A 25,848-nucleotide genomic window follows, 5' to 3' on the forward strand; every position below is an offset into this window, starting at 1 on the left:
GAATAAATTTTCCAACTGCATTCATTCCTTATATTTAATTACAGTGGCAACATTTCAAACACTGAACATGGTACAGTAATTAAACATATCATACAAATTCAACACTGTGCTACAAACAAAAACAATGTGTTAGCTTATTCAAAATTTGTTCTTTTACTTTGAATTTCTGATTTGCTTTTCACTGGTCACAAAATTAGTTTTGTGACTTTAGCCAAGAGAAACCTACCTTCAATAATGATGACAAATCATGTTTACAATTAAGACATCAGTCCTGAAGAAATACCCTAAAAAGGGGCTCTCCTATACTGCAAAAATAAAAATTAGGAAACTGAATAATACTGAAGGCACATTGGTGTGATAGTTTTATTTTTATTATAAATCCACCTTAACGTGCATCTGTTAAATATTGTTAGTATAAAGAATATTGTGGCTTTGTTAACATTTCAAGTTTGCAAATAATTATCTCTTATCACAATTCCATCCCCATGAAGCATTTCAGGCAGATAGAAGTGTCATTATACTATAATATTCTTATTATAATAAGTGCAAGGGAATGTTTGATATTTAGAGATAAAATCTTTTCCAAAACAATATTATCCAAACACAAAAGTTATGGATGTATACAAATAGTACAGCACAACTGAAGCGTCTTTTTGTAAAGTATTGACCATCAATTCAATGTTTTCTGCACATTCAAAAACCATTAAAAGTAGTCTATTATCAAAGTGACTAAAATATGCTGAAAGATGAAAACTTCACTTGCACTTTGATCTTCACTCTTAAAAGTATAAACTTTCAGAAAAGTTCTACAAATATTAACAACAAAGTTATATGAAATGAGAATGAGTACAATAAAATATTAAAATGAAATGTAACTGGAAAGTTTAGGTGATGTTATACACTTTGAAGGAAATATGGGGGGATGATATGGACTGCCTGCAGGGCGGCTCAAATCATCATACTGAGCTTGAGCCACTGTCAATTCACAGAGCCTAAGGGAGGCCTACAGTATTTAAGTCAGTACAAAAATAAGTTCCCTATCATTAAATTACTGGGCAAGGAACAATGCAAATAAATTACAGAAGTATAAGTAATCAGCACAGTTTCTGTGGTGAATAATAAATTATCCCATGGGGAATGAAGATACTTATGAGTCAAATGCTTATAAATATGTTCCAATTTCAATACAAAATCTATGCTACACACACAAAAAACATCAAAAACGTATTGACAGCACTATCATGAAAATGAATGATGATGCACAGTATTTTGTACTTGTGTGAACACCCGGCATAAAGGAGTCACAGACTATCATGGGCACCAGCACACTCCCATATACTTTACCACAAGAGCCCACACAACAAAAAAGCTTATCCAGGTCAGTCCAAACATCCCTAGAGCACCAACCATTAATTCATACATTTTATAAACATTTCCTTTTTCCCAAATAAAATTAGAGACCTAATGCACCCTTCTTGCAGGGTATTTTCCATCTCTCATGGGATCTATCTAAATTTAGACATTCACAGCTCCCATCTTCACATTATCCGGCATCTATCTTCTCCTTGCGGATCACCCTGAAAGAAAGAAGAAATCTTGCTGGAATATTTGAACATAACTTAGAAGTTACTTGCAATGGGTACAGAGGAAACATTGCAAGGGAAGGATCTAGTTGAAAATCATTTTCTAACCCTTGTTCACACTGAACAAACCGTAATAGGAACCACAAGTTGCTGTCAGTCTAAATACTGATGTGAGTACACTTGCATCAAGAGGAGATGCAGATTGTAGAAGAGTAGTTTTCCTGTTAAATATTTTATGGCTGCCTGAGGACAAGTGATTGTGAAAATATAAAGTACCCAAATACACCATTGCTAGAATATTTAAAAACTTACATTTTGAAAGTGTGATTAAATTTAATGTTAAAATCATGATTCTTAGGGGAAGCTATGATAAGATAAGCACAGGGAAGGAAACACTGTGCTTTAGTTTGAGGAACTATCCTGAAATTTGCCTTTATTTGTGGAAACCACAGAAAAAGTTATTTCGGATGGTCAGGGGAGGATTGTGCTAACTTATTTGTTGGTACAGTGGGATACTGAGTCCATTGCTGTGTGTTCTAACAGTTTTAATAATACAAGGTTACATTTAATTTATAGTGGCTAAATATTAAGTCCCTCTCAACTTTCCATCAGACTTAATTAACGAAGAAAGGTGATAATACTAAAGGACACACAAAATGAACTTAAGAACCAATCATTTCTACTCCACAAATACACTACAATCTGTCCTGAGTATCTAACTGAACATGTTACAGATCCCCAACTTCCATGCTGTGTTCATCAGCTGACATGCTCAAGTACCATATTGTTGAGCAGTAATCTTCCAACTGATCAGCCAATCTTTGTTTACAGACAAATAAAATATCAGATCATTCCTCAGATTTACTTTATCTAAAATCACAATTACCTTTTAGGGAATGTGGATTCTGCTGACTAATGAAAACCAGATGTGACACTCTGGGAAGCTCATCAATGTCTTTACAAAACTTTAGTAGCTTGTATGTTTGGGACACTAAAATATAAATTAAACTTTATCCCAAGTGGCTATTTTCCTGCATTTTCAAATGTTTTCTACTTAAACTCAATAACAAGAGAGACTGCTACTCACTACATAGTGTACAGTTACAGAAAAAGAATGCTTCAGATTTTGGACCTAACCCCCCCCCCCCCCTCCCACCAATCCAGTACCTAATTCAGAACTGTACAGGTTGACATCTTACTTGAAAGTAGGTATGCAGTACCACAATTGACATTTATAAACTACAAAATATAAAATATTTAATACCTGCTGGTGATATAGTTCTTCACTATCAAAAGTTCTATGGTGACCATAACCAGAAGAGATTTCTCTGTGATGGGATGATGAACTGGTCAATATTTGGCGTTTGCGCTCACTGACTGCCATTTCCTGGAAAAAGCAGAAGTTTTATTTTACATAATACACATTAGCCAACTATTTAATATTGTACTAGTAACCAAGATTCAGTACCTCTCCTTGGTTGTTCAAAAGTGTAGTAGTCATACTTTCCCCAACAAACCACTTCTGTCCTTTCATCACAATATTATTCGGTGGCTCATGTGTCTGCCCTACATCTGATGACCACACAGTGATGGTAGCACCACCCTCAATTTTAACACTACGGTGAAATTTGAAAACTGTTTCATTATCACCTGCACGTCTTATCAGTTGCCAGCCACTCAAATTCACTTCCTGTGAAAAGACAGAAATATACAGTCTCCTCTTTACAGTGGAAAAATATTGACTGTCAGTCCAAATACAATTATCAAATTATATCCATAGGTTTATAAGAGTGTGTTATGCAAGAACATATGAACATTGTTAAATTAAGTCAAGCACAGAATTGTCCGACTATGGTGCGCAAAGGCTCACTATTAACGGTCCTATTATTTATGAGAATTAAAAAGGCTGCACTGTAGAGAATTTAGGACAATTCATATTTAGCTATTCAGACAAATTCATGTATCCAAGACAAATTGGAGCGATTTTCATAATTTCAATAATGCTAATTTGAAGTACAACTTGTCAGTAATGTATTGACATTGATATTTTAAAGTGCCTTCAAGGAAAGGTCATAAGGCCCTAGCAAAATACTCCAAAATGTCACGGGTCACCACTGATACAAAGACTGCATTCAACATAAGGCAAGACCTGCCATTTAATCAGAACATCAGACTACCCCATCCAGTTAAAATACTGAGTAAAGTCTGAAAGTTTGTATTTAAGCTCAAAAAATTAATAATTCTGGTAACAAAATCAAAACATTGGAAGCCATAAGGTGAGACTGGTGAAGATTGCTTCAACAAGACAAAATATTGTTCTGAACATGGAAGATAAATATGCAATCAAAAGATACTGGTAAAAATATCTAATGAGAAATTTAAGATTTGCTAAGAATACAGGACATGGTGATTCTTTAGAAATAACTATTACAATACTGAAAGTGAGTCCCTAATACCTCAGATCACACAGGTATAGCCTCTGTAACAGCACAGGGAGTAAGAAAAGCACTTCTTTAAAACATAAAAACTTCACACTGATTTTGGCAGTATTTCAAGCAAACTGCTAAAGGCTGTTAAGTTCTGGTTCACATATTCAACACCTTTCTAAATCAAGCTACCTTCCCAAACAGGATGCAATGTGTTACTATGAAGCCCCTAAAAAAAAGTCAAGTTGTTTAAATTCCTGTCCTATCTCCTTTCAGACTGCATTTTTTAAAGTCCTTGGATAATTAATGTACATCAGAATTGTGAAACTGTCAAACTGTTGACAACTTTAAAATAAGGGCCAATCTCGAAAAATAAAAACCAATTTGGATTCAGAACTGATATATCTACAACCATACATTTTCATTTATATGTAACATTTTGGAATGACTTGGCAAGATGTTTGCCGTTGGTATATTTTGTTACAGTATTTGTTTATGGGTTTTCTCAGGGCATCATGGGACATTTATCAAACTGTACAACTACAGAACAGAAGAATAATTGGGTATCTGACTAAAATCTTTTTTACAGGACAGACAAAAGAAAACTTAAATGTAAAAATACAGGTAGGATGGATAAACAATGACTGGACAATGGTACATTATGGTGTCCCGAAATCTCGGCCCTTGTTCCCCTGGTATTTCTTACTTGTGTAATGAACAGTTACTTGCAGATATTCTGAACTGGCTCAGAATTCTCTAGTAATAAACCTGAATGAAGCTAGTTACATTAAGTTTCATTCTGATTACAACAGCCCACAAGAGAGCCAGCAGATACAAAGGGTATATTGTTCAAAATACTTAAGTATCCATATAGGTAACAGGCAACACCATGTCCTCTAAACTTTGAAAGGCTTGGCTCACCAACATTTGCCATACAGATAATGTAACTCTTGTCACCTCATCAACTCAAGATTGCCCATTTTGGCTACTTCCATTCACTGATGCATTAAGATTATAGAATTAGTTGGGCAATTCAATGATGTCTAAACCATTCAGAAAGCCTGTCAGAGTAAATAGCCTCCACAAATCTCATGCCTTAATCTCTTTAACAACTCACATTCTCTTCTGTCATAACATTCGTGCTTCACAATCTTCAATATGTAACAAATGAGTCATACAACAACAGCACAAGAAGGAAAAATGACCAAACTGAGGACTTCATCCCTGGTGCAAAAAGGCATAAAATACATCAGCACACAAGCATTTAACTTATTTCCAAGTAATATTACATATTACAAGGTAATCATTCTTTAAAACTAAGCTAAATGAGTTGTTTTACTCTAGATGAATTCTTTAAGAGAGAAACTATTTTCATAGCTTTTTCCATTTTAATGTCTTTTGCTGCTGTAATTACATTTTATAAATCATTGCCTTATAAAGGCCATGAAAATGCTCTTTGCACTTAAAAACCAAACTCAGTTTAGATAATACATGAAGTTTGCATTTCTAACCTCTATGTGACTTAATGACATGAACATATGATTTAAATGTTTTGACTTGTTCCACATCTATGGGCACCAAGTAGTAATAAATCTATAGAATATGTACAGCAAGGAAAAGTGTCTTTAATACTGTTCCTCCAATTAATGACACCAAGACAACTTAAGTTAGCACAATTTACACAAGAAGAGACCAACTGTGTTTGATATGGTAACTGGAAAGTAGCCAACTGAGAACTAACTCATAAGACCTGATAGGTATTTGCCTTCAGGACAAACATGGCAAATACAGTAAAATCACTGCAGCACTGGAGCTAGTTAAAGTACGGACGTAACTAAGTTAGTATGCATTGCCCAGTTCAAGTGACTATTCTTCCAAGTATTTACCACTACATTTTCCCATTAAGATGTAAGGACAACCAATTCTATGTGCAACAAGATCTGAGGCAACAGGAGGGCACATTGGTTGGAGAAATTAGCTGCGCAAAAAATAAGTGTTTTAGTAAACAACTGTTTTGGTCCCAAGAAGCTAATTATTTTAGGTAAGATCCTACATTATTAGACACAAAAACACTTCAGTGGTGGGCTAACATTTTCCACATATCTTTCTTCAGAAGCTGGGAAACTATTAGTGGTCTGGAGTAAAACACGGGAAGTACCAAATGTTTAATTTTCACACTGTGTATAGTTAACACAACATGTACAATAGCAGAACATCTGATATATCTTTAATGTGTGCAGAAGGAATTGCAACGAGAGAGAGAGAGAGAGAGAGAGAGAGAGAGAGAGAGAGAGAGAGAGAGAGAGAGAGAGAGAGAGAGAGCGCACAGGGCTAAACTTCCTCAGAGTTGTCTTAACACTGATTAAGTTAGTTTGAGAACTCACTAACATCAATGACTTTTGCTATTGTTTGCATTTTCACAAATCCAAGGTCAATGGAGCTGAAACAACCCATGAGAAAAAATGAGCCCTGAAACTACAAGCAGCTCAGGTAAAAAGAATTTTGTGACACTATAAAAGACAAATAGTTCCAGAGTGAGATCGTTCAGTTTTCACTAATTGTATTGAAACATCTTTAAATGCTACATTTAGCAGTCAGGCAAAATAAGAAATGAATTTATTTGCCCTATTCTCTCAAATGCATGAGAGAAATGGACCAAAGCCAACAACATTTCCCTGTATAAAACTGAAAAGTGGCGAGTACTACCAGCGGGGCAACTGTTTGCATTAGCAACAGTGTCACTGAGGGTACAGTACATACATTCAAAATGGTCCAAATACCATGTTCAGCAGAAGCAGATGTTTGTTCAGCTGATTTTCAAGATTTTTCACAGACCTAAAAATGTAGCATCCAAGTTGAGCAAAATTAGCATTTTTGTAAATGATTTTACACACACACACACACACACACACACACACACACACACACACACACACACACACACACTTAAAAGTTGGCTGTACTAGATGCCTAAAACTAAACTGTTCACATAAAATGATTAAATACAAATAAGTTATTGGAGATATTTTATTCTTGATAGATTTTTCAGTGGAATATTTGTCTGCAAAAACTTCATTTTCCTCCCAAAATAGACTAATCTGTGACTCCACACATTTCAGTTAGTAATTGTTTCCATTGAGAAGCAGCAGTATTTTCTCATCCATGAACCGAGATATCTGATCTAGGGTGCTTCAAGATTATTTTCCCCACAGAGTTTAATAATTACAAAATCTGCAGGACACTGATTTCAAATCCAATGCATAAAAGCCCTGGTTAGTATATTGCAGAGCCTGTCATGGGTTGTGCAACCCATACTTGACAGCAGTACAGATAGAACAAACACTAATTTTCACTGTAATTAGTCCCATACTACACTTAGGAAATGAGTGTAGGGGAGCAGATGCAGGAATTTTGCATCACCTTCTCAGCAAGGTCCTAAGGAAGGTGGTTTGCCACTGACCACCTCCAATCTGTTATGAAGTGTCAAGTATGTGGTGTGGATACTGGTGAGTGCTTGTACTCTCCACTACTGGTGAGTGCTTGTACTCTCCACTGTTTTGTATTGCTAATGGTGAAGGGAATAGAGAGGGCTCATAGCCTGACCCTCTGTTAAAGCACTAAGGGAGCTGCTGAGCTTAGTGACCTCATCCAACAGACTAGTCACTGTCAACAGTGTCACATACTCTCACTTCAAAAACACTGGAGAGTGTTTGGAATTTTAATACATTGGCACAAAGTCTAATGACAGGGGGGGTGTACTGGGATGTATTTTATGGCCTGGGAAACTGAACTAAGCTGATGGGGTAACTACATCCAGTGAAAGCTAAAGTGAGGTGAGAGTGGTGGTGTATTGTTATAAAGAGTTTCCATCCGAACACATGCGTGCGCCTCAAATGACAAGACCTTGTGAGAGGGAATGTTTGGCGTGGAAAAGTTGGCAGTCAAAATTTAAGTACTGTTGTATATAAGTAAGTTTAATGCGAACCAAAGTGTGTAGCTTGCCTTCACTGAGGATGAGATCAACAAGTAGCATGGGACTCCAAACAGGAACCTTGTGAAATTTAATTGGGAGAAGGTATTTACAGATTCCAAGAATTTTAACAGCTCTACCTCACAGTGAGTCCATATCGCAAAGATATCACACCATTTGTCACTAAGTATTACACTGGTCTTTAATGTATTTATCAGCTACTTCAAATAGGCCACGACTTCCTAAAATCATGCCCTGAAATGAGATCCATTCTGTCTGAGGTTTTGCCGACCACACACCATCCCAATCACTGCAATATCTTAGTCAGACCCTGTGGTGCTGCTGCTGCATCCATCTCCAATACTTATGGCTTCTAACCTTGTGACAATTATCTCTGCAAAACCTGCCTTGTGCACCCTCTTACCATCTATAAAAGCTCTGAAACTGGCAGAGTATGCTCATGACAGTCACGACCTCAGCAGCTGTTTTACCACACGTGTCTAGATTCTTCCCCCACACACCAGTTTCTCAGAACTCCATGCCACCCACCTGGCCTTAATGTATGTCAATTTCTTCTATCTTAGCATTTCTTCACAGCAACTGCTCCTTTCTTCACTTCATTTTCATTTCCTACATCTTTCATTTTCTGAGTGTATTTTTCACTGTCCCCCTTCCACCTCTTTTACATACAATGCATTTAGCTGATCACTTATTAATTCATGCACAATGTTTTAGCAGTAATCTCTTTTACATTACCCTGTCTCCCACCTTTAAGCTCTCAGGTTTTCAAATCTCATCCCGTATTGACCCCAGCAATCAGTCTCTCTTCCTCATCCCAGCCAGTAAGTCTCCAATGACTGGGGTTCTGAGTGATTTTCCTACCCCTTTCCCTAAACTTCTCCAGTCTCTCTTTCACTCATATATATTTTCTCAAAACGTGAGGAGATTTTGTTTTTCTTTGTCACTGAGCTTTTTCTCTTTTTGGTTTGCAGGTGTTGCCAAAATTCACACCAACCTTTAGTTTCCTAGCCTTCTTCACCATTTTAGTTGAAACCGCAATCTATTTAGCCTTTTTTCAGTAGTGCAGCTATTTGGGGTGAGGGTCAAAACTAAGTTTACTGCAATTGCTTGAAATTTAAAGCTTAATCTTTAGTTTTTCAGTGAAGATGTCTTTACTTTAACAGACTGTTCCATTTGTATCTGGCTCACAATAGCAACTGTGTAAATTACATTAGTAACACTGCTTTGGGCTTTAAGAACTTTGCACTATAAACAATGTTGAAACCCTTCTGCTGATCTTAAGTTTTAATAATAACTAAGTGATGATAATGAAGTATTAGCAGTAAACCAAGCTTCACCAACATCCATGTCTTGCTTAACCTGATGGATGAGTCTTTTTGAGCCACTTAAATTTTCTGACCAATTTTAAAAAATTGGTTAGTCAGTAACTTCAACCTATAGACACTGCAGTGGTTACTGGTGTTAGAGCCTTCTTGGTTTAGCATTTTTCTTCAGCAAATTGCATTGCAGTAAGTCTTCTGCAGGAACTGCAATTTTCTCATCAACAAGGCATTATAGTATGAACAAATTTGAGCATCTTCAGTAAAATCAAGCACAGATCTAAATCATGGAAGCTCCTTGTCCATTGGTGACATTTCCTTAACTAGTCGTTTTTGACTTTGGCCATAACAGAATGGTGATGGCATGACAATCAGTTCCACCAGATCCATCAAAGTGGAGTTTGGGAGCAAGGGGGCCTTTATTCATTTTATACAATAATTTATTAACTGATAATAAGCAATTTTAAATTTCCCATGCAAGTTCTGAAGCATAACTTAAATGATGTTACATTGATTCATACAAATCATTCACTTAAAATTTAGAAATTTTTTTAATTTACTTTTAACAGATTGTCTTGTTTGTATATGAAATAACTTAATTTGTGTATTACAACATTTCCAGCTACAACAATGATTACTGATTCAAACATTCAGCACTACAATTTTACACTGTCAAGGAAAATGAAACCACACAGGTAAATGCTCATTTGAAAATTGCCAACAATGAAAGTGGCACGATTCAGTAATGTATCATTGTGAGGATAAAGCTGTAAAATATTGCTGCTTTATAAGGCTAATGGAAAAGTGACAATGGATATACGCACCACCACGCTTTCTTGTGTTAAAAGATTCTAAGGCAACATAGCATTCCATTCAATCTTCTAGATTTTATAATTTTAAGAATATTAGGGAAAGGATAGTTTCTACTTACCATATAGCAGAGATGCCGAGTTGCAGATAGGCACAACAAAAATACTGTCAGAAAGTGAGCTTCCTGTCAACAAGGCCTCTGACACACACACACACACACACACACACACACACACACACACACACACACACTGCTATTTTCGATGTTTGCCTTGTTCGTCAAAAGCTCACTTTCTGATAGTCCGTTGAGGCTCTGACTCAGCATCTCTGCGATATGGTGAGTAGGAATTATACTTTCACAATACTGCCATAATGGTAAGAGCATTTTATGAGGTTTTCTAACATTCATATCCATCTACATGTTTATCTGCAAATCACATTGAAGCACCTGACAGAGGGTTCACTGAACAACCTTCACAATAATTCTGCTATTCCAATCACAGTGCACAGAAAAAACTAACACCTATACCCTTCCATGTGAGCTCTGATTCCCCTTATTTTGTTATTATGATCTTTACTCTGTATGTAGACTGGCATCAATAAAGTATTTCCACATTCAGAGGAGAAGATTGATAACTGAAATTTTGTTAAGATTGCTCTGCAGTGAAAAACTGCATGTTTTAATGATTCCACCTCAAAACCTGTATATTTCAGTGACACTCTCCCCTATTTTGTGATAATGCAGAACATGCTGCCCTTCTTTGAACTTTCTCAATGTACTCTGTCAGTCCTATCTGGTAAGGACCCCAAACCACACAGCAGTATTCTAAAAAGGATGGACAAGCATAGTGTATGCAGCCTTTCTACTAGATCCGTTATATTTTCTAAGTGTTCTGCAATAAAAGAGTCGGGTTAGCATTCCACACAACGTTTTCTGTGTGTTCCTTCCAATTTCAGTTGTTTGTAATCTTAATTCCTAGGTATTTAGTTAAATTTATGGCCCTTTGACGTGACTTATCGTCTAACTCAATATTAAATAGATTTTTTCCTAGCACTCTTAGATGACTTCACACCTTACATTATTTAGAGTCCCTTACCACGTTACACAACATATTCCAATTTTTGCGCCATATACATACCTTTTCTAAATCTTATGCAATTTGTTTTTATCTTCTGATGGCCTTATTAGGCAAATCAGCAAACAACCTGAGACAGCTGCTCAGGTGGTCTCCTAAAACATCTATGTAAATAAGGAACAGCAAAAGACTAACACTACTTCGTGGAAAACCAAAAATCACTTCTGTTTTACTCTGTCAACTACGATGAACTGTGACAGGAAATGACGAATCCAGTCAATGATAAGACAATATTCCACACGCACACAACTTCATTACAAGCCCTTGGAGTTTTACAGTGTCAAAAGCCTTCTGGAAATCTAGAAATACGGGATCAATTTGAAATACCCTTTCAACAGCACTCAACACTTCAAGAGAGTTAAGATCTAATTGTGTTCCATAACAATGATGTTTTCTACATACGTGTTGATTGGGTGTCAGACCATTCTCTTCAAGGGAATGTTATACAGAAAACTTATGTAAAAGTACTTATTGTTGGCATAGTTACCTACCCTGAGCCACAGGAAAATCTCATTAAGAGACACTGCAAGTTATACATATCTATTAACAACTTCAAATTTTCTACATTTGTCGATAATCTATTTTCCCTACTTTTGAAAGGTATTCTTATTCACCGAAAGGTAAAATCCAGAAATTAAACAACATACCCTTGAAAGCTTAAAGTGGGCAAGGAAAGTTAAGATATTACCCCCCAAAAAAACCCTAAAATTTGCACATAGAAATTTTGGCCAATTTTGCAGATGTGTATCTCTTCATTTAGGCATCCAAAGTTAAATACATTTAACCCCTATGTAAATCACAGGTGAGAATAACTTGTGGAGTTTGTGTGTCATTGGTTCATACAGAAACTAGCTGTGGCCAGTAAAACCTTGGCGTTACAAATTTTACAACAAATCTTCCAGCGACTTCAGAGGCTTGTATGTTTGTGTTTATTAATGAACATAACCATGTTTATGTTCATTAATGAACATGGCCAAATGTTTGCTATAACTTTTAAAACATCTAGCAAACTTTGCACATTTGCACCTTAAGGCCCCAAACATTTAACTACTGAAGATACTTAAACTGAAATTTGGTATATAACCATAAAAAGACAATATAGAACCTTCACACCAAATTTCATTAGCTTTTGAGTTGGTAAAGTGGAGACACTTTAATATTGGTCCCTTTGACATGAAATAACCCACTATTACACTTACTTCCAGTGAGAATTGGACAATCGAGGTTTGTCTTACTGCGGCATCAAATGCAATGGTCAAATAAAAAGAACTAGCATAATATCAAATCGCTACTGAATCAAAAATCAAATCCAACAATATTTTAGCTGTTGTAACCAGAAAACTACAAAGAACACCTTTATCACACAGTGTTTCCAGTATTTCCTGCTAGCATTATTCAACTGCACATTTAACAGTCTTAACATATAATTCACTGCTCAGCTAAGAGAGTACAACTGTCAAAAATAATACAATTAAGGTTAGTGAATAAATTTTTTACCCCCCATCAGCTCAAGGAGCCAACTGCTTCCCTCCTGTCAATACCTACCTTTCCACTTTTATTCTGAAGTCTGACAAATCTGCCATCTGGGCAGACTTCAGTGATGTGCACTTCACCTTTTGCACTGCTCTTAACTTTATAGTCTGAAAGACTGGCTTCCTCAGATTCTTCCAGCATAGTGCGCTTGCGCTTTTGTGCCCTCACAGGAGTTCTGCGCAGTGGGGTGCTTCTCGACACGCGCCCTGGAGAAGCAGGAGACTGCCCTGGGCTTATGTTCAATCTAGAACAGTATCAAAAATATTGGATTAACGTAAGGTCACCACTTTAATTTGAAATTTGCAAGCAAATTACATCTGAAATAAAGCACTTCTGATAAATACATGTTTTGGTAATTTATATGGAAACAACTGGCACCTCTGTTCTTCCGATTCCAATAATTTCCTGTATGCAGCTATCTCCAGATCTAAAGCAACTCTGATGTCCATGAGGTCTTGATATTCTTGCAACTGATTTGCCATTTCATCACGCAAGGCTTGTAGTTCCTTTTCCAATGCATCACGGTCAAGTTGAAACTTAAGTCTCTCGTCATCCAACAGTTTCTCAAGCTCATGCAAACGTCTCTGTAGGAGTGAAAAGTCTTTAGTATACATCCAGGAACTATCTTGAGGTACACCATACATTTCAGTTGATAAGACTCACCAGAAGAGATGCATTAGCCGACTCCAGTTCAGCAATCCTGCCATTGAGGCCCTCAATTCTTGTGCGCGACTGCCTGAGCTCATCTACGGCCATCAACGAAGCATCACTGTTGCGTTGCAGTTGATTCTGTAGACTCTTAACCTACAAGTCATTTAATACACTATCAGAAAATTACAAACCACATACAGTAATTTTACAGAAAAAGCTGTAGTAAATGAGTGTTTTTGCTTTGTTGGTACAACTCAACAGCACCAGACTGACTGCAAATGAGTAATTATTATTGTCCCATCCCACTGTTGTATAAAATTTTCATATTATTAAAATAATAGTAATTAAGTGCTTGCAATGAAGTGAGAATTACCATGATTAGTAAAACAATGTGTGATAAACAATGCATATTACAGACTAAAATGTTAACACAAAGTACCACATACCTTGCTCTCATACAGACTTTCAATCTCGTCACGATTCTGCTTCATCTGTTGCTCATACTGGTCTCTTAGTTCTTGTAAAGACTGTTGAAGCTTAGCTTCATATTGCTGTGTGAGTCTTCCATCAATTTCACTTATTTCAATCTGACGCCGTGTTCTCACTTCCGATAATTCTTGATCGAATACCTAAACAGTATTTTTTTATAAACTCTCTATACTTAATTTCTATTTGTGTACATACTACATGCAAAAAATTGATTTCATTTGGTGAAATGGTAGTAATTCCTTTCTAGTGAAGACAAAGCGAACCCTTGTGAGGACATCTTTGTGTAGAAGGCTGCACCTCCACAATCTTTGAAACCAATCTAATAAATGTATGAGCAATTTAAGCTTAATCTCAATAAAATGTCCAAGCTTAACGTAAGTATTGATCCAGAAGGTTTAGTGCTGAAGCCACATCAATTAATCAAGACTTAAAATATGGAATACAAATGTGACTATAAGAAAATAATTTTTACTCTAACATAAAAACAGTATGTAATCTTACTTCGCAGGTATTAAAACAAAGACTGTGTTAAAAATCTGATAGCACAGTACAAAATGACATTCAACACCTACATTTGGAACATCTGGCATAGTCTTGCAGTAAGTCTTGCGCAATAAAAATGTCAGTTGGCCCAGCAAACATTAAGACTTAAAATAATTGCTAGCCAGATGAACAACTTCAGTTTTCCACGTGGGTAAAAGAAAGATAATCAAACAACAAAAAATGCCAAGGCTGTGCTTCAGTCAGTACACAAAAAAACGAAATGGTTGGTTTGGATAAACATAACTGTGCTTGCCATGAAATACAACTGAAGCGTAATTTTTTTATCCATTCCTTAAAAACATTACACATCGCAATTACACTTTTGTGGTGTCATCTCACTGACAACTACTGTCAATAGTACTGAAATCTACTTCAACACCACTTTGGAACAAAGCACCAGACTTGCCAAGTTTCTGCTGAAACATGCAAGTTCCATATCCCAAACAGTTTGTATTTAATGCTAGAGTTAGCTAAATGTTAGTTATTGTAAATTCTATAATGCCCTATGTTTTATAGTCTATATTGCAAAAGGATGACATAGTGAGGTCTGAAGTTATGTCTAAATTTAGAATATTTTCCCACTGAACACACAAACCCATGAGAAGTGTATTCCCAAAGTTTTACTATAAAACAAATAGAAACCATGATACAGATTACAATTTTCTCCATCTGCTTAATTTAAATTTCATTTGTGCAAAATTATTTTATTGAACATGGCAAATGGTAGGAGCAAACTAACCTGCTCCTTGAACTGAAGTTGTTCCTTCAATGTTTGCAATGCATTCTCGGCATCAACTCTTAGTAATGTTTCATCCGCCAGATGTTTGCGGTGTTCTTCAATTTGCTTACGGAGAGCTTCACATTCTTTCTGTAGTTCCTGCACAAAGGAAAAATCTTTTAATTAGTGATCATCAGCACCACACAAAATAGGAAATTACAAATACTGTGATACAAACCCTCAGTTCTTCAACAGCTTTCAGCCGTTCATTTTCGGCCTGCTTGTACTTGTTGGACAAGTCATTAAGTCTCATATCATTGAGTTGTAGATTCTTCTCAGCAGCCGCCAATGCTTTCGACTTGCGATCTAACCTAGGTACAAACAGATTAATATCACCATAATATCCATTAGCAAGTCTAAAAGATATTTATTTCTACAGTTCAACTCTGTTAGCCAACTGAATAACAGCACTGTTGTGGCGTATACCCATCAGCTTTAATCACTATCGCCATAATTTAGTCAGTTAATACTCTATTTTAAGCAAATGATAATAAATCAAGTAAATATTGAAATAAATATGTTGTTAAAAGACAGGGCTAGGTATGATGCACACATTTTGTCACTTGCTGTAATTTAAATCATTCGTGTTCCAATGTATTAGGTACTTATTTTCATTCTTAGGGGTTTGAGATTTGAGGAATTTTTTGATTCAGGATAATTTTTACCTTTTGCTGTTCCTTTCTAGGTATGGATTTATATATTCCAATGTACATGGATGACTAATGAGGCCCTTTGTGTAGATATGTCTTCTATGATTCGTTTCTTACAGCTGGGTGGGATTATGGCTGATTGTGTTTGTCATCAACTCAAGTGCGGGATGCAACATATACCGGTCAACTGAGGTTCTCCATGGCAATGTTAAGTATGTCCCTTTCTTGATTTCACTACAACTAGTATCTTATTCTTCAGCTTACCTATATAGGTACACATTATTGTGGCCAAGATAGATACGAAGCCCACACCTACTACAGTAGTACAAGTTTATATGCCAACTAGCTCTGCAGATGAAGAAATTGAGGAAATGTATGATGAAATAAAAGAAATTATTCAGATAGTGAAGGGAGATGAAAATTTAATAGTCATGCATGACTGGAATCTTAGTGTAGGAAAAGGGAGAGAAGGAAACTTAGTAGGTGGATATGGATTGGGGCTAAGAAATGAAAGAGGAAGCCGCTTGGTAGAATTTTGCACAGAGCACAACTTAATCATAGCTAACACTTGGTTTAAGAATCAAGTAAGAAGGTTGTATATATGAAAGAACCCTGTAGATACTAAAAGGTATCAGATAGATTATATAATGGTAAGACAGATTTAGGAACCAGGTTTAAAATTGTAAGACATTTACAGGGGCAAATGTGGACTCTGACCACAATCTATTGGTTATGACCTGTAGATTAAAACTGATGAAACTGCAAAAAGTTGGGAATTTAAGGAGATGGGATCTGGACAAACTGATTAAACCAGAGGTTGTACAGAGTTTCAGGGAAAGCATAAGGGAACAATTGTCACAAATGGGGGAAAGAAATAAAGTAGAAGAAGAATGGGTAGCTCTGGGGAATGGAGTAGTGAAGGGAGCAGAGGATGAAGTAAGTAAAAAGACCTGGGCTAGTAGAAATCCTTGGGAAACAGAAGAAATACAGAATTTAATTGATGAAAGGAGAAAATATAAAAACACAGTAAATGAAGCAGGCAAAAATGAGATCGACAGGAAGTGCAAAATGGCTAAGCAGGCATGGCTAGAGGACAAATGTAAGGATGTAGAGGCTTATCTCACTAGGGGTAAGAAGGATACTGCCTACAGGAAAATTAAGAGACCTTTGGAGAAAAGAGAACCACTTGTATGAATATCAAGAGCTCAGATGGAAATCCAGTTCTAAGCAAAGAAGGGAAATCAGAAAGGTGGAAGGAGTATATAGAGGGTCTATACAAGGGCGACATACTTGAGGACAATATTATGGAAATGGAAGAGAATGTAGATGAAGCTGAAATGGGAGATACAATACTGCGTGAAGAGTTTGACAGAGCACTGAAAGACCTAAGTCGAAACAAGACCCAGGGCGTAGACAACATTCCATTAGCACTACTGACGGCCTTGGGAGAGCCACTCCTGACAAAACTCTACCATCTGGTGAGCAAGATATATGAGAAAGGCAAAATACCCACAGACTTCAAGAAGAATATAATAATTCCAGTCCCAAAGAAATAGGTGTTGACAGATGTGAAAATTACCGAACAATCAGTTTAATAAGCCACATCTGCAAAATACTAACACGAATTCTTTACAGACGAATGGAAAAACTAGTAGAAGCCAACCTCAGGGAAGATCCGTTTGGATTCCATAGAAATACTGGAACACGTGAGACAATACTGGCCCTAAGACTTATCTTAGAAGAAAGATTAAGAAAAGGCAAACCTACGTTTCTAGCATTTGTAGACATAGAGAAAGCTTTTGACAATGTTGACTGGAATACTCTCTTTCAAATTCTAAAGGTGGCAGGGGTAAAATCCAGGGAGCGAAAGGCTATTTACAATTTGTACAGAAACCAGATGGCAGTCATAAGAGTCGTGGGGCATGAAAGGGAAGCAGTAGTTGGGAAAGGAGTGAGACAGGGTTGTAGCCTCTCCCCGATGTTATTCAATCTGTATATTGAGCAAGCAGTAAAGGAAACAAAACAAAAATTTGGAGTAGGTATTAAAATTCATGGAGAAGAAATAAAAACTGAGGTTCGCTGATGACATTGCAATTCTGTCAGAGACAGCAAAGGACTTGGAAGAGCAGTTGAATGGAATGTATAGTGTCTTGAGGAGTATATAAGATGAACAACATAAGCAAAACGAGGATAATGGAATGTAGTAGAATTAAGTCGGGTGATGCTGAGGGAATTAGATTAGGAAATGAGACACTTAAAGTAGTAAAGGAGTTTTGCTATTTAGGGAGTAAAATAACTGATGATAGTCGAAGTAGAGAGGATATAAAATGTAGACTGGCAATGGCAAGGAAATCATTTCTGAAGAAGAGAAATTTGTTAACATCGAGTATAGATTTAAGTGTCAGGAAGTCGTTTCTGAAAGTATTTGTATGGAGTGTAGCCATGTATGGAAGTGAAATATGGATGATAAATAGTTTGGACAAGAAGAGAATTGAAGCTTTCGAAATGTGGTGCTACAGAAGAATTCTGAATATTAGATGGGTAGATCACATAACTAATGAGGCGATATTGAATAGAATTGGGGAGAAGAGAAGTTTGTGACAACTTGACAAAAAGAAGGGACCGGTTGGTAGGACATGTTTTGAGGCATCAAGGGATCACAAATTTAGCATTGGAGGGCAGCGTGGAAGGTAAAAATCATAGAGGGAGACGAAGAGATGAATACACCAAGCAGATTTAGAAGGATGTAGGTTGCAGTAGGTACTGGGAGATGAAGCTTGCACAGGATAGAGTAGCATGGAGAGCTGCATCAAACCAGTCTCTGGACTGAAGACAACAACAACAACCTATATAGGTTAACTTAATACGGCACTGGGACTGCAAAAAGCAATATACGTAACATACATTTGAAAACTGGATGTATGTTATGTATGTCCACAATCTGTTTTCTCTGTATTACTATTTCTTTGTTTCTCAACATTCATCTATGCTTTTAAATCTGCAATGCATAATCTGTGGTAACCTGTGACATTGATCAAAACTGACAGGTCGTATCCCATTCTTCGCTATTTCCCTGTTGTGAACACTTCGAAGTCCTGAGCGTCACACCGAAGGAAAAAAATTAATTATACTTCATTGAAACAATCAAAGCAGTAACTATAACATCTTTTTAACACTACTTAAGCTCCATGTAAAAACCAATCAGTCTGGTAACTAACTGGTTTGGATTATTGAATTTCAACATCACTGTCACAGCTAACAACTTTAATTTATTTAGACCCTCACACATCAAAGTACTGATTTTCAAGCATTATGAACTTTGTATTTTGTGCAGGCAGGGCCCCGCAGCTCAAGTATTTAAATACTCACTGCTGTGTCACATCAACAGACCAGTGTTAGATAAAAATTACAATATATATTAACTTTGTCAAATGACATTTTGACACTAAAAATTCACCAAATTCCTTTCCTCTATTGCTCTCCACAAACATTATCACTAACAGTTGGAAAATTCTTCAATGGACTGGATAGTTTTGCAAACAGCTTCATGACAATAGTGTCTTAATTATTTCCCTGATCAATTCCTTAATAGCAGTTGAGGAATCACCTTCCAGTATAAACTTTCAACAACATTGTTCAACTTATGAGGTGAACCAGATGACTTCTCCAGCAGGGTCATCAACTACTGTTTTCAATCAGTGTCACTGAAACCCACATGGAAAATTGCTTATAGCTTAATACTGCCTCAAAAACCATGACATGCCAATCCCTTAATTTTATCACAACAAATTCATTCAAATGAATACCTGCATGGTATCTCTGCCACCCCCACCCACAGTTTACTTACATGAAATAATTTCATGTCAAAAGAACTTTCAATTAGCAACCGCCATTCCTGGGCCTTTCTGGGGTGCTGCAATATTTTCCTAATCTAGATACAGCTGTCCGAAGTTTGCAACCACAGACACACTAGATAAACCCTAATCCTAACCCTGCTGCAAATGTCACTGTGGTCCACATGCCAAATGATTACTTCACTGTAAACATGGCCTTATCTCCTTTTCTGATGCTGTTAAATCTCATTCCTATTTCCTGATGCTTAACTGATTCGATGAATTTCTAATGTTAGTTTAAAGGTCAGTTACGGTGTTTTTGTAATTTGATAGAGTTAAAAGAGTATTACCCTATGTCTAAAAATATTTGTGTCATACTATTTCCAAGAGGAATGTAAGGGGAGGTGAAGGTGAAGCGAGCCACAAAGTAAAGCGACGCTCACGTCACCAAACCAATGCGGGTCGTGACATCATCGCTAAGTAAAGAACGCCGCCACCGGCGGCGCTTTCTCTTAGGTAATCCGTGACGTCACCGTAGTTTCAACGGTTGCCTGGCAACTCGTTCGCGCCCGACATGCAAATTCCTTCCGCTATCGCGTAGGAGCACAATTAGTCTAACAGTACGTATGCATGAGTTCATAGTTCTGCCAGCTCACATCACATCTCACGGTGATCATTGTTGATTTTGTGTGTCAACACCACCTTCAGCTATGACACCATGCTATCATTTTGTTGTGACTTCATTACTTGTATTGCTATATTAAGTTCCCTATAGCACGAATGGTAACGTGGAAGGGATAGGGAAATGGGTCGGTGTGGCAACATGGGGACGCGGCGACGCCGTTCTCTGCGCGTGCAGCTGTAAGCACACCGTATATCCCCCGGAAAGAGATATATATATATCTCTCTCGCTATTCGCAAACACTTCCACCCCCTCCTACGTGAAGAAGCAAGCCGCGGTGGATTCACAGTGGGAGAGCTGAGCTTTAGTAGTAGCAACTAACAGTTTGGAACACCGAATAAATGCTGGTAACGGGAAAGTGGGGCAACGCCCAGCACGAACAGCGGCAGAGGCAGGTTAAGGGATCAATAGCCTGGGCCCATATCCCGTGAACACGCAAAATGCGAATTACTCTACCTGGAAATGGAGTTCGAGTAGCTCGTTGAATTTAGTATTTTAAATTTTCATTTTCCAAATAAAAATAATGGCTAGTTTCGAACGTATCTCTTACAAGAATTTAGCAGTATGGTTTACACTTTCACTTATAAAGCTTTAACCGCTGCCACAAATGGCATTTCTACATAAAGATATAATGCTGATATCTTCTTCAATAAGATACGATCTAGTCATGTAAAAAATAACGGCTACTTAACTAAGTTTGTGTGGCCCCAGCAATTTTATAACACTCCCGAATGTCTGATCGTGGCTCAGAACGAAGCGAGGACAAAAACGATCACAGAAATGTCGCGCTAATGGGAACAAAACTGTGGGAATTAATATATTCTAAGCCTAGGACGACAGCTCTTACTACCCCATAAAGTTTTAGATACGCAAGCCGCACTTTCTCAGTTGGCTTCACTTTCGTATTTAAATGGATTTTATAGTTGCAAGAAATTTCCGTCAAAATACGCATGCTAATAAGGAGAACGTACGAACTTCCTCTCACCGATTTGACTCATGGCAATACTGATTACAATATGCGTAAACATGTCATGCGAGTAAGCGCTTAATCTCAAACGTGAGAGGTCTTTGGGTAGAATCTAGCTGCCGGTAGTTTTATTTTTCACTCCCATTTCCATTTGTTATGACTGTACGGATTATCAATTCTTTATGATTCATTTATTGTGGAGAGTGACCGAATTCCATCCTCGATGCTCTATCTAGAATGACGACCGTATCATGTAATCCAGTGGAACACAATTGCTGTCCAATTTTTTCGGGACGCTTCTACTTGGTGCCTAGTAACAGATCACCTTCGATTTCTCGGTGGGAAATATTTCGTTTTGTACTACGAGTCGTTTCTCCGCTAACATTTCAAAATGTTCTGAAATATTTGTTCTACAATTTCCATGTATTATTCTGTCATTACTACATAAGGAATCGACGCAATGTGTGTTCTGGAGAAAGTTGTTCACTACACGCAGGTGCAGTTTTCATAGCACATTTGAAACTACATTGTAAATCGTTTCGGGTTCACATTCTCCTGATGCTTCGTACCAGGCATAGCACTACACATACTCGTAAAAATCTGACATCCTGGAGCGTAGGTGAATACCACGGGGAATAAGAATGAAGTTTTCTGCAGGTTTCTGAAAGCTGCTCTTTCTCCTTTCACCAACCTGAAGTCATTTGTGCATATGCAGTTGTTACTGGTGGGTCAAAACTATCTGCATGAATACCGGGAAAGTGTGCATGCGATGGGTGGAAACGTACCTGCGCAGATACCGGGAAAACTGGGCCCATGATGAGTTGGAACGTACGGTTGTAATGAGAAACTACACCAAAATTTTACGGAAAAATTTGATTTTCCAGGCTAAACATTACGAAAATAACTTCATTAGGCAATTTGCGCAGCCAGAAAAATCAATTACGTGAAATGGAAAAAGCGCCGACACCGGGATTCGAGCCCGAGACCTCGCTCTTATGGAACTAAGCACGCACTCGCTCGGTTGTGGTTTCCTTCAACACTAGTGACCATTTATACAATTTATCTCCATGTAAAATTTTCAAACTTGTTTCCTCGAAAATAATTTTGAGTTGAGGCTTCCCGTATACATATGTTGGGAGTCTTAGATTAAAGAGGTTCAGCCAGAAAACAGCTGTAACAGGTTCGCAGCAACTTCTTGGGCTTCCCCGAATGCGAACACTCAAAAAAAGTGGCATTTTGGTAGTATCGCATGGAAGGAAAAGAGTACTTACAAGTGCTTCTCGGACTGTAGCAATGTCTTATAAAATGCTGGAAAAAGTGGGTTAACAAATCAGATTCTACATAAGATCAGTGAGAAAAGGAATAGGTGGAAACTCACACCAGACGGTACCGGGCAATTCAGAGTACAAAAACTGGCGGAGGGAGGAATAACGAACGAAAAATAATTGAGGGGCATCGGATGTGGTTCTACTCTAAGATTGGCACAGGTTTTTACCTGTCCTATTTCAAGAGGCTGACAAATTTGTGTATGATGTGACATGGCAGGTCACTAGACGTGTCCGGCGCCAGTGCTGTTACTTATTAAGAACCATCCTGTAATGACGCTAAACCTGAGTAGGGCTAGCGCAACGACAGTGAGGGGGACGGCGCTCGTATCTTGCTCAGGTAGTGTGTAAACTTCGTAGCTGTCACTGCGTTCCCTTCACTACCGATGTATACAGCAAAGGGAAGAGTAACTGCATTATGATACCTATCTGTACCTCAATAAACAGCCCTTTATGTTGCTGCTCTGTTGCATCCATACCTCCTCCTGCCAAAGGACCAAAACGGAACAACGGGCTGAAAAGAAACGTCCTGGTGGTGTCCCAATTGCTCTATCTCTTTGTATACCTGAATGTTTCAAAAGGATATCATGCTGTCAAATTATGTGCGTAACAGCGTTTACATTTTTATACAATTTAATCATTGTTTAGTAAAACTGACTATATATGCTAATTTCAGTATCTCATAAAATTTCTTTTCCAATTTTTAAAACAGGTTACGACGATTCAAATAACACGACTTTATTTACCAAAAATGAAGGATGGAATCACATGGTGCGCAAGTTGCAATGCAGCAACCGTCCACCAGCAACAGTGACATCAGTGTCAAAAGTCTGGGTAATGTTCCACAAGTTTGTCTTATGCTTTCCCTGTAAGTAGCACACGCGCCTAAATCAGCAGGGAGGGTTGGCTTGTTTGGGAGAAGAGACCAAACTGCGAGTTCATCGGTCTCATCGGGATTAGGGAAGGGCAAGGAAGGAAGTCGGCCGTGCCCTAAAGGAACCAGCCCAGCATTTGCCTGTAGTGATTTAGGGAAATCACGGAAAACCTAAATCAGGATGGCCGGACGGGTAAATCAGCAGGGATATAAAGATATTCTGACAATAGGGTTCTTGGTGCGAGCCACCAAGGCCTGGACGTTAGTGCTTGTCTTGACCGAAGACAATTTTTTTTCCACTTCCAAACATGGATATTATAAGTGTGTCGCCAAGACAGAAGTAGCCAGTTTCCACCGTAACAACAGGCTCGCCAAAGGAGAAACAGGTACATTTTGAAGATAAACAGCTGAGGCATAACAGAACTCCACTTTGTCTAGAGGTCACCTGACAACACAGCTAAGAGCCCTTACTCAAAACCAATAGGGAAGCAGGAAACATCTTGCAGAAACTGTGGTACAATATTGGGTTCATCAGTTTGGGCCTTATGAACTTCTGCTATTGGATTGTTTTACCCAATGGCAGAACATTGCGCTACAGCCTGGATCAATAGCCCAAATCAACTAGACTCGATACGCAGGTCACATTCGACGTTTTAGTCAGCAATTGTAAAAAATATTCAGGAATGTGAAGAGTCCGCGAAATTAATTTTATCCGTCTCCTGATCATGACGTGATTTCTCGTTTCTGCCACGGAAACTTTCTCGTCTAACCACCTAAACGAAGGGCTGGTGCTCAATTAACAGAAATGTGCACGGCAATCAACTGTTACGAGATACCAGCACAATCTTCCAATGATACGTGCTCAGTTTTTAAAAACAAACCACATAACTTCCAAAAGTTAAGTGATGGTGCGTTTGGTATATTTTCGCCAAATGAACCTGAACGAAACAGCGATATATTTCTTAATGTAAGTCATGAGATACCAAACAAGAACCCGCAATTCATCAATCTGGTGTCACATGAGAAATTTAAATTCAAAGGCGAGACTTCAAGAAAGTGTGCCTAGTTATATAGCGAACGCTAGCAAATTTGAAATAAGTGTAGCACGTGCGTGTAAGAAGCACGTGTGCTTTGTCAAAACAAGGCGTTTAATGCTGAATGCGCTATCAGGCAGGAAACCCACTTCCTGATTAGCGATATTTTCCTCACACAATTTAAGCCTCTCAGTTTAATTCACGTAGCCTGTCCCAGTTTCTATGACAACTGAGGCTCCTTAGTTAAAGTAAAATTTAGAAGCTAGACATCATAATGGGAAATTAGCAACAGATTCCACCTGCACCTGTGCCTTAGCATTTGCGCTATTAAGGACTACGACGCTTTTTTCAGTGTCCCCCATATAAGAAGGCACATGGAAATAGATGGCGGACATTTGAGAAGCTGGAAGTGTTTACAACCTTCTACACAATTTACATTTGCCGCTGTTAAATCCTTGACCGCAATACCCACCACCAGGCACCTTTAGTATGAGCACCTGCTTCGAATTTCTGTACTGAATACATGGTATCAGCTCTGCAATGCTAATGCAAACCACTTCGTCGTCTTATTTTTTAGTCCCGCAAAACTCACACACACACACACACACACACACACACACACACACACACACACAGGGGAGAGAGAGAGAGAGAGAGAGAGAGAGAGAAAGAGAGAGAGAGAGAGATATCAGGTTTTGAAGAAATAGCGATCACCAACCTGGCAACTGTGCCGTGAGAAATGTTCTCGAAAAGAATACTAATACAACAATTTGCATTCGCTACTACTACAATTTCTTCAACTATTTGGTATATATGGTTACAGAAACACTACCGCCGTACGATGAGTTCCTGTCCAATTATAGAGTATGCTTTACTTTTACAAGACCGCTGTAAGAAAAATCTTTTTTGTTCATTTATTCGAATGCCTGGCCGATGAACAACGTTCTGCATACGTAGCGTGTGAGATTTTTCGGAGAACCAGTCTGACACGCGCCGCGCCGCGTAACGCTTCCGTCGACGCGATGACATCATCCTGACGCCATTCACCTCTGCCAGCGCAAACGCTATCCGGTTTTAGTGTAAGGGCGGGTAGCGTCGTTGAGGGGAACGTCATCACTTGGACAGGACAGAAAGACCGCGCCCTCAAAGACCCGCAGGATCCTTGCCATTCCGCCAGTGTTCATGCGTACACTTTGGTTTCGATATAAACAAACTACGTTACTG

The 25,848-nt window shown here is 38.0% G+C and overlaps 1 protein-coding gene across 2 annotated transcripts in view; it reads right to left on the reverse strand.

Moving 5' to 3' along the window:
• Positions 1-349: 349 nt before the first annotated feature.
• LOC126271979 (lamin Dm0-like) overlaps positions 350-25,848 on the reverse strand; it is a 31,604-nt gene continuing 6,105 nt past the window's right edge. For both annotated transcript variants that reach the window (XM_049974445.1, XM_049974444.1), the window contains 9 exons: positions 15,438-15,570; positions 15,221-15,358; positions 13,896-14,078; positions 13,462-13,602; positions 13,177-13,382; positions 12,811-13,042; positions 3,052-3,273; positions 2,848-2,970; positions 350-1,577 (listed from right to left, as the gene is read on the reverse strand). In XM_049974445.1, the coding sequence (XP_049830402.1) occupies positions 1,539-1,577; positions 2,848-2,970; positions 3,052-3,273; positions 12,811-13,042; positions 13,177-13,382; positions 13,462-13,602; positions 13,896-14,078; positions 15,221-15,358; positions 15,438-15,570 (1,417 nt within the window). In that variant the 3' untranslated portion in view covers positions 350-1,538. The remainder of the gene's footprint in view (positions 1,578-2,847; positions 2,971-3,051; positions 3,274-12,810; positions 13,043-13,176; positions 13,383-13,461; positions 13,603-13,895; positions 14,079-15,220; positions 15,359-15,437; positions 15,571-25,848) is intronic.

Source organism: Schistocerca gregaria, chromosome 5 (genome assembly GCF_023897955.1).
Source record: "Schistocerca gregaria isolate iqSchGreg1 chromosome 5, iqSchGreg1.2, whole genome shotgun sequence".
In the NCBI taxonomy this organism is placed as follows: Eukaryota; Metazoa; Arthropoda; class Insecta; order Orthoptera; family Acrididae; genus Schistocerca; species Schistocerca gregaria.